Below are 19,707 nucleotides of genomic sequence, written 5' to 3' on the forward strand. Positions count from 1 at the left end.
AAAACAGGCTATAACAGAGTTGATTTTGTTCTGTTTAATTTTTCAGAAGATAGCCGAATAGTTCACTCATCTGAGATTTATTTTAGAAGTCAGATGTGTGGCACACCAATGGATCATAATTAATACCCACCATTAGTAAGCTGGAGAGATTTCGGGTCTAAAATCATGGAAGCATTTTCAAGCAGAGCATTCTTCTGGAGGATCTCAGCAATATAATCTTGGAAATCACTGATGGTGTACACAACTGTTGGATTATCCTCTATGCCCATAAAGGAGTTGTCCTCCACCTTGTTTGAGTGAAGGTTAATGAGGTCCCAGGTGGCATTGCTCATAGCTTTTCCATCAAATGTGACAGCATAGTGAACTTCCACCCCACTTCAGTTGTACAAAGAGAAGGAACACAGATGAGAAATGCCAGGTTTTCCAAAGCAAGCAAACACTTTTTTTTCACAAGAACCTGTGTCAATACCCTTTTTAATATAAAAATACAAAGAAAATAAAAAGGAGTCTAAATAAAAACTACTTGATTCTTTTCACAAAATTCTCAAGGGAAATGCTACCAAAACCTGACACCTGGTCTGGTCACAGTCCTGTATTTCTACTAGTGAATGGCAGACAGACCACAAGCAGACCAAAACACTGGCTTTCTGCAGGCGTTATTAGTGGGTCCACCAGCATGCAGTGGCAAGAGTGAGGATTTTAAGATCATGCCAATAGTAGGAACAGCTCTGAGGTATGAAAATAGCCAGGAAAAACAGGCTGTATATAGTAGCAATCTATAGTAGCAAGTGAGAGTCCTAATCTCTGTCACTGTGCAGTGTTAGCCTGCTTGAAAGAATGTTTTTAATAACAATAAAATAGTATTTAATTCATCTTATAATTGGGAACATTTATCTAGACTCATTTGATCATTTATTCTATAGCTCAATTTTGGATCTGTGTACAGTTTAGGAGTTTTTTCATATTAACTTTCCTCCATTTTCTTAATTTTCTTCTCTTGAATGCATCTGGATGTCCTTTTCCACATGACAGCTTAGGCAGCAGTCAGATTTACCATAAACTGGGCATAAGCACAAGGGAACTTCAGAAGATATAATGCATTTTGGCTGTACACAGAACACAGCAAGAAAATTAAGTAACCCATGAATTGTTAGAAAAATGTGCTCTGAATACAGGTTTTCCTCATTCCACAGAGCTGGGTTAAATTTCTGAAACAATGGCTCTGTTCAGAGAAGTCTTTAAAGCCCCAGTGCCAGATACAACAGAGACAATCTGCAAACACACTGACTAAACCCAGGAGCATGAGGTTTTGCTGCTGGCTCTGTCACTGACATGAGCCCACCATAGGCTCACCATGGGCACTGACTGTCCGCAGAGGGAATTAAAAAGGACAGCAGTAGTGAAAAGGCACAGCAAAGGTAGAACAGAGTATGCTCCTCAAACATAACATTTAGATTTAATACAACTGTGCTGTCATTCATAATTCCTAACAAATAACTACAACACCATCCTCTTTCTGGAAAGGGCTAAACATCTGGTGCCTGGAACATAGCTCTTGTGAACAGTGGCATGCATCTTAGCCTGCAGAAGTGCCCAGTAATAGGGGATGGCTTTAAGTCACTATAGTTTGTGAAGAGATTTGTGTTATCTAACCTTTCTTAAAAAGTTAGAATTCTCATTCTTTTTAGACTTGTTCATGGAAACTGGCTATGCCTGTGCTGAGATACACACAAAACAAATTAATACATTCAGTGAGGTAAGGCTGCAGTTCTTTTTGTGTCTTGTGAAATTCTTAACACACTAAAAAAGGAAAATTCTGGATTCTTAACTTGCATATGTCTGATGAAAAACAAGTCCAGACTGATCCCATGTTCTGCTAAAGAACATTAAAGTTCTGCTAAGATCTGCAGCACCTCTGGCCTTGAAGCTAAGCCAACAGCCTTTGCTGGAGAACTGTGGGTTTCTTATCTACTTCAATTTCAGTAATAATAATAGTCCCATATCTATTCGAGACTTTGCTGCAAAGTATGAAGACTTTGAGTCATTGTTAAGCAATTTTGTTTTCTTCACAAAAGAGACTCTTATACAAAAGTTACCCCAGTAGCTGACTTGTGTTTAGGATGATTTTTCCTGAGGGGTTTTTTATTATTAGGACTTAAATAAACAAATTATGTTTATCCTTAATGAAACCAGATCAGTTGCTTGCAGTTTCTGGTAGAACCCTCTCTCATAATATTTATTTAGATAACTATCATGCTCTGAAGCCAAAACTACAAATCCGAGAAAACTATGTCCTCCAGCTAAACATGTTCTTCCTATCTGTATTATGATAATATCTATAAAAAAGTTGTCTTTACCTGTCTTCCTCTGAAGGGCTGAATACAAAAACAAAACAGAACAGCAAAACCTGTTAAATCAATGTTGTAGTTTCCTTTAAGTCTTAAAGCTTTAACGAGTTTTCTTTGGTGTTCTACAGGGCATACCCATTGGAAAACACATACAGCAAAATCCTTTTAAGTTGCATAGTTACTCATAGCTATTCTGCTACATAAATTGTTCTGCTTTTACAGAGTTATTGCCTATTGATCCCAAGGAATCAGCAGAGCAGAGCCATCTCAGATTATTGTAAATCATGCAGTTAAGTTGCTGTCAGTACCAAGAAGATCAAGGCTCACTTATTTGACCTAAAGGTTTGACTTACAACCAATGGTTTTTGCCATGCACAGCAGAGCAAAGAGCTCCAGTACTTTGCTAGAAATATCAGCCCTTTATTTTTCTTCTCAAATGAACCAAGTGCTTGCAAACCTATTCGACTGCAAATACCAAGATGGAAGGTTTTGCTACCTTCCAGGCTGAAAGCTGGACATAGTCTAGGTTTCCAACCACAAGACCTTTCTCACTATCCCTGCTTTGTTACCTGTGTGTATTCCAGCTAAAATGCCCCAGGCAATAAATACAGCTTATAGTCTCAAAGAAAACGCAATCTAGATTAATTTATGAACACACTCATTAGATTCCGAAAGTTATATCCAGTCCATTCAAGAAAAATCACAATTTGTGAGCCCTGTGCTGCAAAACTCAGACATCTTATGCTTGATGCATTAACTTAAGAAATTAAATGCCACTCTGAAGCACAAATGGATTTGAGGAAATCAGATGTTTAAAATTTATTTATAGAAATACAGAGAGTTAAAACATTCCATATCTTTTATCAAACTATCCCCCACTTTTGTTTTGATCCAAGAGAGAAACCTTTATGTATCCTAAACACTAACCTTTAGAGTCATGTCAAACTAACATTAGGAATTTAAAAAAGAAATTTAGATATACCACACATTTTCCGCAAAGGTTTCTGTGTCCTTCCTTGTTTAACACTTGGATATATTAGAAGAAGTATCAGATATAAATATATCTTTTTGTTTTAGTATAGAATCTTGAATAAGAATGCCTTGTCTTAAAATCACAGCCAACATTTCATGTGAGATCCTCTGGTAAATGCCAGAGGAAAAAAAAAAGGCATTTACATATAGTTCAGTATTTCTATTTCAGCTGCATATATAGAGGTTCCAAATATGAAAGCACTTGGTTAATACATCCTAGGAACTCCCACACACATGCCTGACATTCTGCTAAGCATCGTGTCAGCTCATTGCACCACCATGCACAATCATGTCCAATCACCACATATACATCAGTATCTTTTTACCTGTAATCCAGGATATGGATGTTTTTGTATCCAGGAAGTCCTTCAAATACACTTTTAATCTATTTTGAGGGAAAACCAAAAAATTAACACAGATTCCATTCACTTCTTCTCATGTGGTAAAAAATCAGGAAGTGTTTTTAGCATTTTCCAAAAATGTATCTCAGCTGCTATATCTAATAGGCAAAAACCAGTTAAATATTCTCTTTCTTTATGGAAGAGTAGTTTTGGTGGCATTGTTTCATTATTAGAAAAAGGGAAAATAAGAAATCAGAAGAACATCCAGTGTTCCCCAAGAACTGTATAGACACATTCCAAGGAGAGAAATGGAAAGAGACTGCCAAGATAATTAACTATGCTACAGGAGACAAAACCAAGATAGAGAATACTTAAAGTACATGCTGGTTTAGGGGTTTTTTAGCTCCCAAAGATTCTTGCCAATTGGTGATTATTTTTTACTCTGTAAATTCTTGTCTCCCTCTGCCATCTCCTTATTTTTAAACTCTGGTGAGACTTAATCACAGTGCTGCCGACTTTTTTTTCCAAGAGCTTCTTTATTCAGAGAAAACCAGGCAAGGGATCAAAGGAGTGGAACATCCACGTGCCAGGTGGACTTTGTCCCATCTTATATTTTTTATACACACACATACCATGGCATTGCTACTTGGCCACACAACTAGGAAAATTAAGATGTCTAGCCTACACTAGCAACTTGTGACAGTTGTGGTGATGTTTTTTGGCTGCAGTGAAGAGTACATCTCTTTCCCATCTGGCCCAGGATCTGGCACGGGGTTAGCTCCAGTAAAAAGGATTCAGAGATCCCCAACTAAATGGGACTAAGAAGGAGGCAAGGCTAGAGAAAAGATAAGCCTCATGATAAGCAACCATATGACAACTTAGATGCTTCTCCAGAGAGAAAAGAAAGACAGACACCCTGCCCCCAAAAGATGATGGTAATATAATTACCACCATTATAGAAAAAATAAAGAACACATATTGGAAACAATAGAGAGAGAAAAATCGGCCCTGACACAGATGCTTTTCACTACTATTGCTTTGCAGAGCCAGCAAAAGGAAAAAATAAAGTTAAGGGAAGGGAATCACCTGAGAAATGAATCGTTGAGACAGCAGTTGATACTCAGCAGCAGATGGATCCTTCAGCTCCTCACTGTACTGTTCACCAACAATCAAAATGTTGAACTCAATCATCTGCTCAGTTACAGGTCTGACTAGCTTTTCGTCCTGCTTCTTTATCTCATTATTGATCTGGAAAGGAAGGAAGAAGGGAGAGAAGAGATACACTTATGAATGATACTTGAACACTGCAGTCCAAAGCACAGCATGTTCACTGGAGCCATCAGCACACCTGTTTGCCACTATAATGGAGTGCTTGTGAAACCTCAGGGACAGAGGCAGCTAATAAGGCAATCTACTAAGCAAGAACATTTCTTGAGAATTCTCATACTGAAGATAATTCTGTTTTCTATTTGGACATCTTCAGTGTAAGTCCATCTAGTTGACCTTAGGTACAAACAGAAATACAGTTGTGTGGGATGTTCATGAAGTAATTTAAAGTGCAGCCATGGATACCCAAACATCTCACTTGAGCCCAGTCAGCCAAGGTTGATTTACCCAAAATTCACACAATTTATCACATTACTCCTACTTACTATTCCAGCAGGAAGACAAGCTACCTTTGCCAAGTTCTACATTTGGAAGAACACCCTGCGTTGTTCAGCCTCAGGAGGTGAAGGATCCCCCCAGATACACAATGGGCATTGGGAAACTGCAAGGAGCTCTGCTGAGCTAAAGCAGTGGGCTTCAACTGTTGTGTCTACAGCTGCCCAAAAAGCCCCAGAGCAGTGGCTGTGCAGTGCATCAGGGATGCATGTAGAGATCATGCACACTGCCACAGGCAGCAGTGAATGCCAAGTTTTAATCTAATTTGAATGTCTGCATGCTTTCTGCTTACTTCCCTAGTAGTTTTAAAACAGCATACAATTCCTTGTGGTATACTGAAAGACATCAGAAAAAAAAAATAGAGATTTGTCTGGGAGGGAAGGGAAGGCTGGCATGTTAACTTTAGCCAAATGTCTTTTGCTAGAGGTTTTGCCTTTGACTATGTACATACATAGTTGTTGCTTTTTTCCTGTTAAAAAGGAGAAAGAGCCAGCAAAACAGATCTTTCCATCAAAACTGCAGCCTAACTTATGAATCATGCAGGAAATGGAAAAAGTTTCTCCAGAAGGTTTACCTGCCATCAGTGAGCGATTTCTACATAGTTTAGGAACTCTCTAAAATTTGCTAGTTAAATTCTCTTTCTGGCCCCTCACATCTCTATTTTGCTGGTTAACTCTGTCCAAAGACCATAAGGACTGGCACATCACTTAAGGTTAGTTAGCATTTGAGAGATACACATAGCAGGCATATATATATTGCTATCATATGGCTGTTTGCAACACTATATAGTTTAAATCATTTATAAGCCCCCCAAAACCTGGCACAATCAACATATAAAGTGCAGAAGATGAGCTTTGCTCACTCTTGGCTTTGTAATCAACAATGCCTTTTGGCTGCTAAGAACAGTGAGGTGGGATGTAACTGTGCAGAGTGAAAACGCTGTAGCAGCAGCAATCTAATTCTGGTTCTTTTCCAATTTATGGAGTGGCCCTATTCTCTGCTCCAGTAGAAATATTCCAGGCAGTTCTGTTTCAAAAAAAAGAATAATGCTGTTCTTGGGACAAAACCACAAGTGTTCTTGGTGCATAATATAAGGCCAGACCCTGCACTTGAGTCAGAAGCTGTTTCATATTCTGTATTTATTCCAGCATCAGAGCTCCAGTCAGCACTGAAAGCTCTAGGAGAAAGTACAGTTTGGATCAGCTTTGTTTCATGGCCACACTAGGTTCTTGAACAATAGGGCCCAGTTAAACCCAGTACAATAAATCAGCTGTTATATGCAACGTGCAAATTTGTGAACTTCTCCATTATCCATTGAGAGTTTCATTTTTATAAGAAAAAAAAAGCCAGCTGATTCATACCACTGGCTTGCAAAATTTTCTTCAGTCATGATGGCCCATGAATACTGCAGTTGGACTCTAGAGTGTGGGATTTAAATTTATCCAGAGAACCTGTTCCCTAGAAGGAAATACTTCCCTGGAACCTATGTGATGGTCAGCTTACTTCTATGGAGATATTTTAAGTATGGGGTCTAGATTTCCCAGTGTTGTGAGCTTTGGTTAAATATCACAGAAAGGGTGGCCTGTAAGATGATAAATAGAAGTTTGCCCATATCAACAGAGAAAAGGAGCAGAGAATCAGTCTTCAAGGCTGTCCAGGCCACCTCTCTGCTGTCCTACACAGTTGTACCACTCAGACCCTTGAAACACTACTACAGCAACCTAAGGTATAACGTGCTTCCATAGGAATAAGAGTGTTCCACATTCTCCTTGGAGCTTTCAGAACCACCAGGCATTCCCTTTCTCATCCTATGACACTAGCAAAATCCTCATCTGATAGCTCAACTGATCTGTTATCTCTGACTGCTGGGGAAGAGGCATTTCAAAGCCTCTCCAAATGAAAAAAATATCTCCTCAGGAAAATATTTTAGAACTTCAGAAATTCACACCCTGATTTTATGAAATTCAAGTTTGTGTTAACACACTATGTTAATGACAGCTTTAATTGCTAGAAATATGTAAGTGACCATAAATAATATCATGTAGGGAAGGCAACAGAATGCTGAACCAAATGAAAAAAACCACTCACAGTAGGGACTACATTGTCAAGCTCATGGATGGTATCACCTGCAGGAGTCTCTACAGAGATCTCATGAGGGGGAGGAACATTGGCAGCTGCATCTGAAAGAGAACAGTATTATTTTGTTTGGGGTTTTTTTTCTATATACCCATGGTCATGTAGATACACACAGAAGCAGTTCAGCAAGCATAAACCAATAGTAAAATTTGATTCCTATTTCCATCATCACAACAGCAACAGCAGAGAAGACACCTTAAGAGCCTGAGGAAAAGTATCAAATACATTAATCAATATAAAATTGTAACATTCTGCCTAAGCAGATGTATTTTTGGAAACATGAACTTAAGTGCAATAAAAAGGGCACAGAACTAATTTTTCAAGTAGGATTTTCATGATTCATAAAATAACAAATTGTCAGCAGTTAACACGATCTCCAGATTACAAACAACATTATAGAGATGCAAAAATCCAGAGCTTTTTTCTGAAATCCAAACACATTAATTTCTCAATTTTCTGATAATTCAAAATCAGCCTTAACAGCAGTTAGATTAAAACTGACCTCTCAGTGTGGTAACATCAGCATCCAAAGGTGGAGTAGGAGTCCCACTAGATAAAAAAAAAATCAGAAATTGAAGCTGGCTGTGGTAAGACAAATGTAGTCATTTTTGATATTTCCTTGATTCTGATGCTACACCAAGAAGCACATGTGCAGAAGAAATTTTTCATGGTACTATTTTGCTCATAACTTCATAAAAATTAGGCTTTTTTCAGTTATATTTTGCAACTTGGATTTTGGGTCACTTGCTTCATAAAGCACATCATGTGCCTCTCTGGGTTGCTAACCCTCTTATATCCCAAATGACATGGAGTCCCACACTAAAATACATTTTGCCTTCTAGCAGTTCTGTAAAGAAAGCAAATGCAGAGAAATAAAACACAAAGAAAACTGGTAATACCCTATAAAACACTCTGGTTTTAAAATACTCCGCAGTGCACTAAAACACTGTAACTGCACTGAAATCACTGCAAGAAGATGGGTTCTTTTCATCATTAATTTTATTATGCTTATTTGGAAATCTTCAAAACACATCAGTTTCAAAATCCAGTTATGGGATTCCCACACACATATAAAACAACTCTGGGCCAAATGCGAAAAACATTTCAGAAAAACAATCAGATGAAGACCATCAGCCTGAAGAAAAGCTAGCAGTTTTGACACAACTCTTAAAATAAACCCAAGAGGCTTGGAATCCATTCTGTAAGTCTGGAGCAACTGTCAAGTTACCAAAAGTGGGAGACATGCTCTGACAGAAACGAATCTTTCCTGAATGAAGGAAAAATTATTTTTCTAGTTCGTCATATTGTTAATATATACAGCCCAAGCTGTAAGACTGGAAGTTTAAGTGCTGGAGAGAAACTGAACTTGAAAATTACTGAAGTTCATTGTATTGAGATATTCCTCTCACTTCTAAAGGATCTCTTTTTTTTATTGGTGGTTGTACTTGTGCCACTAAGCACACATTGCAGCAAGTCTTCACTCTAATAGATGCAATGTCAGCCACGGTTCCTGGTCTTGCAAGGTTTGAATTTTGATTCACATTCTCTATGACTGGTTTTGCAGTCTATCCTCAAGCAAAACTCCACTCAAAGCTGATGGATATTTTGCCTCCCTCAGGGTGTATAGTCAGTCTTTATATCACTCCAAAAAAGGCTTCCTGCACCAGCGAGGCTACCAGATTCACAGCTACATACTACAGATACCAGAGCATCAGCATATGATCAAAGAGACCATAGTTTCACTGAGTTAATGTCTGAAACACTTTCTCCCTCTGCCCCTCACAGACACAAGACTTATGTGCCAATAAACAGACCTGAAGGCAAACCTGCTGAACTTTCTATTTAAGTCAAGGATTTTTTCACCCATCCTTTCCCAGGAGGCACAGTCTAATCCTTGATGTAACGATCAACTATACCAAAATGTAGTTCAGGGAATGTTAAACTGACAGGGTGAGATCTCCACAACAAATCCAAAATATAAACAAAAAATAAAAACCTCCACGTGAACCAATCAGAAAATACTTATTCAAGAGTTTAAACAGTATGTGGCAGGGTATATCACCCCTCTCCCACCACAGGTGGCTGGTGCAGATAGGAGAGATAACCCAGGCGGGCAAGGCCCAGCAGGTATCATCTCCTGATGCCAAAAGGTCTGCAAGCTTAACAGATGTGGGAAGAGATAAAAAACCACAGGTGACCAAAAGGCCTGTTCTACACTATAAAAGTACTACAGTTTATCACAGAGGCAGAAGTCTTGGACTCCCTGGGAATGTGCGAGACGATTTCTTCCCGAAATTTGGATGCAACTTTGTGGTTACTTTTCTGGACATTGAGGGAAAGAATTTCGATGTGTGCTCCATCAGAAATTGGATGGTAAGAAACATTGGATCCTAAATTATATTATTTCTTCGCTAGCAGTAAAATTAATGGTACCTTTAACCCTGCGTGTATAATACTAGTTATCCTCTTTTTGTCTTATTCCTGTGTAGCAATAGTCTGGTTTAAATCTTATGTCTGTTAGTTTTGTGTCTATTAAATAAATAATTCATTCTATAATAGACTGAATCAACAATTATTAAAGAACTTGCAAATGAGAGTGGGTCTTGGGGTGTTGGCCACCTCAAAAAAGCTACTGCCTGCCACCAGAGGCCTGGGCAAAAGGCAGAGATTTATTTAAACCCACAATCCATTCAATCCATTCATAACACAGTATGTTCATGAACTTTCTTGCACAAATAAAATCAATGAGCTCCATGCAAGGTTTGAAATGCAGTTGTGTCTGCTTCCATCTCATGGAACATGGACACCAGTACCTGTTTTCAGCCAGCACAGCGCAAGATAATGCTCTGCCAATTCTTTGACAAACTCAGTAAATCTTGGAACCATTTCCAAGACGGAAAATTTTACTTAAGAGTATGATTTAGACAAGATAGTCTCTCTTAAGGATATTTTCTTAAGAATGCTGGTCATGTTTTAGAGGGATTTCGTTTCCTTACTTGTTTATCATCCTAGAACTGCAATAAAAACTATCGCTTAATTATTAATTGGTCTGATGAAATATTTTCCAATTAAGTTCACCTAACTTCAAGATGTGTCTTTTACCAGTTTCAATAGGAAGTAGATTACATCTGTACCAGAGTGTGACCAAATCACAGCATCAGTAAATAAAGCACTTTAGTGCATCATATCTAATGTTCAGAAGCAAGCATAACTCTACTTTTCAGGAGAGGTGAGTCAGTCTGGGATTTTATTTCTTAAAAACTGTTCAGTGTAAATAGGGTCAGAATAAAAACCTCAACAAAAGCAAAGCAATCAACAGTAAAAACTCTGCTACAGGATTTTTAATGTCCTGTTCAGTTCAAACCTATTTATAGCCATTAGCTGATTCTTGTATCAACCCCCTTTTCTATGAAAGGGGACAATAAGAAACATGATTTGCTGTGGTAAGCTCTGATCCCAACCTTGGACTCACAGGACTCCATCCAGCCTCCCACAGGTTGGTGCCCAGAATACTTTGAGGGGCCTCCAGGCACTCCTGACCTCCAGCTACTGCCCCACAAGGCACAGGTCACCCACGGATCCCACACTGTCCCTGCCAGCCTTCTACACACATGTGCTGCAACTGAGGGCATCTCAAAAGGACTAAAATTACTATCTGACCAACTGAGCACTCAGTTCTGAGCTGGGTTAGCCATGGCCAAGGGCCAAACACCCACCCAGCCACTCTCATTCCCTCTGTCTCCATGAGACAGGGGAGAAAATAAGACAAAAAGCTTCTGGGTTGAAATAAATCCAGGAAGATCACTCACTAATTACCTCCATGGGCAAATCAAACTTAGCTTAGGGAAAACTAATTTATTGCGTATTTTAGTATGTTTGGGTAGTGAGAAGCAGACAAACATTAAAACACCACTTACCCTTCACCCTTTCCCAGGCCCACCTTCACTCCTGACTCCTCTACCCAGGGCACGCTCTGCAGGGGCAGGAGCTCCTTCAGGAGAGGTCTGCCTGCTCCAGTCTGAGCCCTCCCTTGGCTGCAGGGAACACACGCTTTGCCACGGGGCGGTGCCTTTGGCCTTGGTATTCCCCATGCCACTGTTTCTCATTCTTTTTGTTCCCTCCTCCTCTCCCTGTGCCATGTTTTTGCCCTTTCTCACACAGGCTTTCCCTGAGCTGCCACTGCCACGAGCGTAGGGCTCAGCCCTGCCCGTCAAAGCCATCTGGAGGCACCTCAGGGCAGCCCCAGCCCCAGCACCACAGGGAACTCCTGCTGCCACCACCTTGGGCACCTGCCCAAGGACAGCTGTGTTTGCCATTGTGTCCATGAGATCAGCTTTAAGTAAGTTGCTTGAGTTTTTAAAGGAAAAATCCTCAAAGAAGACAAGAAAACCCAAACAAAATGCTGTGTTATAAATCACACTTTCAAAAGAGGAGTAGTTTGCAAATGGAAAGGCCTAATATCTTTCTCAGGTTCTACTTCTAGATCAGATAACTGGTTGTAGACACATCAAAGTGAGGTTCTCCAAGTTGCAAAAGTCCCAGAGGACTTTCTCTGTCACTGAGCCCAAGAAATGGCAGCTCTCCAACAGGGCACTTCTGTCACAAATGCCACCTTAGGCACCGGTTTAGCCACATGGTGACAACCACAGCCCAAGCCAGGCTTGGGCCAGCCATGACAGTGCTGAAAGGTGAGGTGAGAGTAAAGCCAGTGTCAAGGTTGTGTAGCAAACCCATCTCCTTAAGCAGCAACAGACCCCACTCTTTGCCAAGGCCAGGTAATATATTCTTACTGGCACTGAGGGGCTTTTAAACACAAGCCCTCAGGAGCTAACCAATTTTCTGACAGAATTCCAGTGCACAGCTGGCTGAAAATTAAAAACCAAGTGCATAAACACCACCTACTAAAACCCTAATCAATCTAACCAAACAAGACCAGTCAAGCACCACACCAAATCTGGCCAAACGATCAGCTATCACTTTTTTCCAAGAGGATAAAAATTTTGTTTTAAGAATGCTATGCTCTAACCAAAGTCACCTTAAGTGCAACACTGGTTTTTCATTACTTTACCAGGATGGTGAGGTTTGCTTTCTTTTTGCACATGTTTCTTTTAGTCTTCTACTTCCCCATAACATTTTAGTTTTTCAAATGCCCACTTTATTGATCACCTAAAAAAGCAGCAATTGTACTGGACACCTCTAAGGAAGTTACTCAAAATGCACATGGCAATGCATATACTGAATTATCTGAACACATCACTTTTCAATGTAAACACAGATTCAAATTCCTGTTTAGTTGCACCACTTAAAATACACGGGATTTTTTATGGTTTTGCCCCAGGATTAATCCAGGACCCACACTTGATTTTTAACTCTACCTGCACAAGCACACCACTTAAGGTGGAGGGACTGTATTCCAACAAGATTTTAGTGTGAATTTGACACACAGACATATGAAATGTAATTTCTAATGTCCTACCTGCATGAGTGATTCCCTGGATCATCTTGGCTGAGCAGTAAGCAAAACATAAAAACATACACATATGTATGGAAAGGCAGGAAGGAATACAGACAAGCAGATGTCTAAACACCAGAACGAACAACACTGCACTTGTGTTTCCTTGGCAGAAACAACCAGTTTCAGATCACACAGCTCTGTTAGACACCAGGATCTAGGCAGGTGTAAGACAAGATCCATAAGGGCCTAGGAAGCTGATCTGAAGCAAACAGTGCTTATGGACAGCCTATACATATTAATACAGCAATCACAGCTCACAAATACAGCTCATATTCCCCTTTTTTTCAAGGCCCATGGTACATACTTCTGTGTGACATCTGTCATGTCAGAAGAAGGCTTGACAGGTTCCAATCCACCAAAGCATAAAGAGAGTTCCACTGACTCATAGACCCAAACTGGTTCTTTATGTGCAGCCATACTGTGTTATTAAGGAGAAGCAACAGCCTGGACCTGTCAAATGGGCCATCACAGTAATACCATTTCACAGCTCCCCATGAAATTCTATGAAGGTATTAGTTAGATTTTTCTCTACATTTCTCCTCAAGCTTTAAGAAAAACCCAACTATGTGGTTGAAGAAAGTAACATCTTCAGATTTGTACATGTTCGGAACATCCACCAGTTTATCCAATATTTATAAGATTATTGGTCAGTTTGAATGTTCTAAAGTCTAACTGGCTATGTCAAGCATTTCTTTTTCTTGAATAATAGTACTTCAATTCTCATATTGCACAAAGGAGAGAAAATTTTATCTTATTTTATATTTTTTAAATATTTTAATTATACTGCCTTGAACTAAGCGCACAATTTAAGAAGCATTTTTATGCAATTTCAGAATGCAAGACAAAGCTTTGTATTCAGATTCCCTTCCTTTTAAATTTTACATGCATTTATCTTAATTTTCATTTAGGCAGTTCTTGAATTTTCATCTCTTTTGGTTCTAGTTAGAGCAGGACAATACTTTCATATTTGCTACCAGACAGTAGGAAGCACAAAAGAAAATAGACAACTGAAAAAGGAGCAGTGTGGAACTCCTCACATTTGGTAAAGCTGTGCAGATGATGAAAAAAATTTCTGAAATGAGCAATATCACTGCCAAGTCCACAAGCAAACAATAAAGAATCTCAGGCACATTTCTATGTCACTGCAGACGGAACTGCTGAGCTGGTGAAATGAGCCCAGCGCAGAAGACAAGCTCTTATTCTTTCATGAAGCACATTTAGATAAATAGTACAAAAGCTGAATTGATACACAAACCATTGCTGCCACTGCTGATAAAGTATGGATTCTACATTTGCCCATGTATTTCAAGGCAGAGAACATAGACAGAACACAGGAGGTCTGGACATGATTTACTACAATTAATTTCGGTGAGTACAGAATCAGCAAGTACCATCAGAAAGGACACATGCCTCTACATATTTCATTTTACATTAATAAATGCTTCTGAAGAAATGAAGAAGTAGTGTGTTATATTCCTCCTTTTCAACTGTTCTCCTATCCTCTTTCTTTTCCTCAGTATGCTCTTGTGCATACAGCATTCAAGCAAGGCTATGACATAACAGCTCTGTTTTTCTGCTTCAACAATTTTGTGCTCCTCCTTTGCTTTCAGTTGATTCTCAAGATCTGGCTTTTGACCCCCCAGGAATTCGACAAAGGACTGTCCTGTTGTAAAGAGGCAGATTCCAATATTAAGAGACAGAACTTTTTTATGTGAAGTGCCAGTGGCCTACTGAATAAAGCAATCAGTAAAAGTCTTTAGCTGATGTAGTGCTCTGACACTTCCAACTGGGACAAAAACTCTACAATTTCCACTGCGCTGCTCTGTACACATTTGGATTGTGTCCCACATATTGCTTTTCCTTTTGAGGTTTTCTCCTTGGTGGTACTTAGTTTAATCCCTCAGTTCCTTAAAAGGCCAGGGTAGCACTTAGCCTACGTGAATGCATGCTCTAAACCTTACGGGAACAAACTCTCATCCTGCTGTTACATCACTGCCAGTAATGCCGGATTGGGAGTTATTCCCGGAACTAAACTACAAGAGTACAAGGCACCTTTCAATAGGCTACATTAAAACTATCCCAGCATTTAACTAGATGAAATCAGCTTTTTCCAGCTAGAGAGAGACACCATATTGGCATCTAGGTAGGATTACATGAGTTGTATTAAACTATTCAAGTCACAGCTTCAATTCTATAGTGGTTTATAGCTTTCAGCACAATTTTGGTTTGATTTAGAAAGTTAAAATGATGAACAGATATCAAGGGATTGTCTTCCATTCCAGATCCATTCCAAATTAAGAGCTCATTTCATAGGAAAAAAATTTTTCACAGAAAAAAGGGATTTGTCAAAGCTTATGGAACAGTTTTTTGTGTGGGGGCTTTACTCTAGAACCTATGGCAACATTTCTTATTCTTATCAGTGGGAAAACAGACCAAGAAATATGCCCAGTGCCAGGCCTCCAAAGTGAAATGGCTGCTTCTGCACAGTCATCAGAGGCATTGGATCTCACCACAGGACAAGTCAGAGACTCCTGCTAGATCCTCACTTCAAGGCACCATCTGGAGAAGCCTGTCCTTCCCTGGCAGTGTCAGAATCTCACCTGAACATCTCATCTAGTTACCCTGGGTATCTAGATATTTAGGACAGTCCTGCCATCCCTCAAGACCAGAACAGATTCTGTTCTGACACAGATGGCACAGCTGGGTGACAAGTTGGCTGCGTTCAGGTCCCAGCATTGCCCTGCACTGGACCACCCTCTCTCTGCACATGTGGGTCAGCAGGTGAGGGCAGCAATGCCCAGGAGATGGTAGAACTGCACTCACTTCTCCTTTCTGCAGGAAGGACTTGACACTGGATTTGCCACCCTGTGCCTTAGAGCTGATAGTGGTCCTGGGTTGGGTACTTATGCTGACTTCTTACAGAATATTTTTAGAAGAACATTTATTCTAATCTTTATTGGGAGGTCTGGTTATTTTTTCAGGTAATAACACTGGCTGTTGGCAGTATTGAGATGGCTGACTTGCTCCTCTTGGGGGAAGACATCTGGAGTTAGATGAGACATCTTCTACCCATGACAGAAAATCACAGCTTTGTTTTTTATAGGACTCTGGCTTACAAACTTCACATCTTAAACCATGAATGCTCTAAGATGTCCAGAAGGCTCTTAGAGTAAGTTTGGATTTTATAATAATGGCAAAATTATTTCTACTAATTTCTTCCTGATGTTCTATTAGCCAGGATAAGTCTACCTGTTTCTGTCACTGCTTCAGTCCTGTATCACTCTCTTTATGCTATAAAACACTACCATTTCCAAGCACAAGACAAACAAATTATAGAGGAAAAGATACAGTAAACCTAAAATTTAAACTGATGGCAATAACAAAGATCCCACCCTAAAGCTATAAGCAGTCTGAAGCAATAAATACTGAAATAAAAGCAGTGTATTTTTGAGACAGATGCAGCACAGACCCACAGTGAACTGAATTTAGTAAAGTTTGCCAATAGTCTACTGCAACCCCTTCAATATTGCCACAAAACACTTCATAAGATGGTTTTTTGACAAGTACAACATTAATCACTCTGATCCTCCTTTCGAGCAACAGTTGGGCTTTTTGCACTGTTCCTTTGCTCAGCCCAGTGCATGCAGACTCTAGATTCATTAGCGTTGACTCCAATGTTTCTCATGCATTTCTACATTTACTAGATTTCCTGAATGATCACACAAAGGGATGCAGTAGGTTTTCAAACTTCTTCAGAACACATGTACATTATCCAGCTGACTTGGAGGCTTCAGGGAGTGCTCTTGTCAAAGGAGCACTCAGCTCCACAGGACAGAGAGGAACCAACCTTTTAGGAATCACTTTTGCCATTATCAGTTCACATTATTAATTTTAATATATGCTTTGGTTATGAGATCACTATGAGGATACCTAATTTGGGACACTGGGGGCTTTCCTAAGAAGTCTGTTAAATGATTAGTCTTCCCAGTATTTTAATTACTCGTATTTATCGTAGCTTTATGTGGCCTTTAAAGCAGGGAATTGAACCTATCAGTTTTTCACAGGAGTTCAGCATCAGATTGTTTGGGTTTGAATTACCCTAAAAATAACAGTTTAGATTAAGTTCTGAGTAGCATGAAGCAATAATAATAATAATAATAATAATAATAATAATAATAATGATGATTTGAACTTGTTTTTCAGTTCAATAAAAGACATGAAGATAACAGGTCAAGTTCAGGTTTGCTTTGGTACAAAGAAGCCACAAACCAGACTAGTTTTCAGTTTTATTGCCTTGTTAAAAGTATGAGGAGCCCAAGCAACCAATTCCTTTGTAACTGTTTTTCTCTTGAAATTCTTTAAAAACAGCATTTCAAAATATTCCATTTCCTTATTGTTTTAGTGATGATAACCAGGACTACCTTAAAGCTTTTGGGAAAGGTGTTCAAGACAACCAGAACACTAACAGAAGTAACTATGGACGCATCTCTTTCCCAAAATAGATTTCCCTCATGAAACCTCTTCAGGTAAATAGCCTGTGTCTGTGCCTGGCAGCCTGACAGCCAAGAAGGTGATGACACACTTAAGCAGAAGTACAAGCCTCAGACTGGCTGAGATATTTTGAGCATGCCAACCATGCCAGGACAGAGGTTCACATGCAAGAACCACCAGATTTCTCCACCACACTTTTCTGTATGTCCTTTTCAACAAAGATGAATCTTGTTCATCTTCAGTGCACAAATCAATGCCAGCAGCAGCAAGAACCAGAGAAACTACCTATCAGAAGCCTTTAGAAAGGGAAAATTACTTACCCACATGACCAATCAGTGCAGGAACTGACAAGAAAAAGAGAGAAAAGGTTACAAAATGTCTCGGCCCGTTAACTCCAGAGAGAATAAAATGCAAGGAGAATACAGATACTCACCTCCCCATTGCTTCCTTTGTATAGGACAGTTTCTGGAAAGCAAACAAACAAATCCAAAATATATTTGAGTAATGTAAGGTGAAAGAAATTGAAATGCAGTTTATAGCACTTTATTTCCTTCTGCATGCTGAAATAATTCTATTCTCTGTACTGTCATTTGTTAAGTTCAAAATTTATTAACAAAGTCCCTGCTGAAAAGGAAATACATCTGACATTGTCAAAATACAACTGAAACTCAACATCAGACAGTGTAAAGAGCATTAGGTTTGTCAGAGTTGCTCTACATTTCTGCATTTTCTGTAGTGTTCTGCAGGTACAACCATCTCCCACCTTAGAGGAGGCCAACAAGAAAAACCTTTTAAGGAAGCAGTCTTCAGAAATTCAGTATTACTTCTGCTACTTGTCTATATATTTAAAACCATCTTTTGAAAGTAAAGTTACAGCTTAAAGTACCATAGCATGATTAATCTGATGACTTTGTTTATGGTTATACAAGTGGCAGGGATGATGTTTTTTCATGTGCAATTCTTTTTCAAAAAGACTAAGAAGGGCCACACAGTTCACATTTTTTCCTCAAAGTTCTCATGGTATTAGTGCCATTAGTTCTAGAGGAGAGTCAGAGAAGGCTCTGTGAGGAATACTACAAGAAGTGGAGGAGGTCCTGAGCAGTTTGCAGCATGACAGCTGCTGAGAAATAATGCTGTATCCTGCTGCTGTACCAATGTAAAGAGTATCAAATACTTACAGAAAATTATTGTCCATCCACAAAATTTCTGCTTCTCTGCTTTAGAGGGGCAAAAAGGGATGGTTTGGTGGACTGCTTATTGGGCTGGCTTTCTTTATATCATCAATGCAGGTATATTTTTCAGTAAAAACAACACAAAGTGGATCAACTCAGGTATCTCCTTTGAAATTAAATTACAATTAGCTATAAACATACTATTTCCACTTTGCAAGCTCCTCTGAAGAACAGCCATTTATATTTAGTGACCTAAGGACGGTCACTCTAAGCTATCCTGATGCTTCTTGTGAAAGGGTTGAAAAGGCAAAGAGACTTTTTGAGCAGGTTGGCCTGCTCATTCTCTTCACCTGTGTTTCTAGGAAAGTGTAGAAACTCAGCTGTTATTGATTTGGGCCATGTCAGTGACTACCCTTCTCTTCTTTGTAGGACACATGGACATTATGGTCACAGCTAGAATGGCAGACAGCTTGGATATCAGCCTGAGCAGGGCTTGCCAAAATACTAATTTCAGTCAGTTTACTTTTCAGCATGTTCTTTGATCAACATTTCTTGTACAGCTCCATTTAATGAAGCATTTGGAGATCCTTTGGTATGAAAAACTAAGACACAGCAAGACTAGTTTCAAGTGACAAAGAAACCAGGTAGTCTACAGTGAAAACTAACTTGAGGCCACTAAGGCTGTGTTGGACTTTGGGTAGTTTTTTTAAGGTGTCATTATGCTGGTCTGTACAGTGCCTGTATATTCAGCTCTGACCACTTCCTAGAGCAAAGGAATAGGGACGCCCCAGTGAGGGTTGCCTGGGCCAAAACTGTTGCAGGGCAGTCTGAGGAGCTGGTGGTTCCCAAGTTCCCTGAGTCTAGGTCCCTGGACTTAACCAATATGCCTTGCTATTTCCAAGTCATCTATTCAACAAATTATAAGGAGAACTTATATGAACCAAACCTGAAATGTCAAATTATTATTTTAATGGCCAAAGCCTAGAATAAAAACCCTACACAATCTCCAC

General features: G+C 39.4%; 1 protein-coding gene across 3 annotated transcripts in view; it reads right to left on the reverse strand.

The window, feature by feature from the left end:
• Positions 1 to 18,791, reverse strand: part of IMPG2 (interphotoreceptor matrix proteoglycan 2) — a 32,648-nt gene extending 13,857 nt beyond the window's left edge. Inside the window, exons 1-9 of one of the 3 annotated variants that reach the window (XM_069021611.1) lie at positions 18,704 to 18,791; positions 17,959 to 17,990; positions 17,846 to 17,869; positions 8,022 to 8,068; positions 7,472 to 7,563; positions 4,808 to 4,969; positions 3,707 to 3,765; positions 2,358 to 2,375; positions 131 to 375 (exon numbers count right to left, since the gene is read on the reverse strand). In XM_069021611.1, coding sequence (XP_068877712.1) covers positions 131 to 375; positions 2,358 to 2,375; positions 3,707 to 3,765; positions 4,808 to 4,969; positions 7,472 to 7,563; positions 8,022 to 8,068; positions 17,846 to 17,869; positions 17,959 to 17,966 — 655 coding nt within the window. In that variant the 5' untranslated portion in view covers positions 17,967 to 17,990; positions 18,704 to 18,791. The remainder of the gene's footprint in view (positions 1 to 130; positions 376 to 2,357; positions 2,376 to 3,706; positions 3,766 to 4,807; positions 4,970 to 7,471; positions 7,564 to 8,021; positions 8,069 to 17,845; positions 17,870 to 17,958; positions 17,991 to 18,703) is intronic. The other 2 variants (XM_069021622.1, XM_069021631.1) reach the window with 2 other exon arrangements.
• Positions 18,792 to 19,707: the final 916 nt, after the last annotated feature.

This window comes from Aphelocoma coerulescens, chromosome 1 (genome assembly GCF_041296385.1).
Source record: "Aphelocoma coerulescens isolate FSJ_1873_10779 chromosome 1, UR_Acoe_1.0, whole genome shotgun sequence".
Lineage (NCBI taxonomy): Eukaryota > Metazoa > Chordata > Aves > Passeriformes > Corvidae > Aphelocoma > Aphelocoma coerulescens.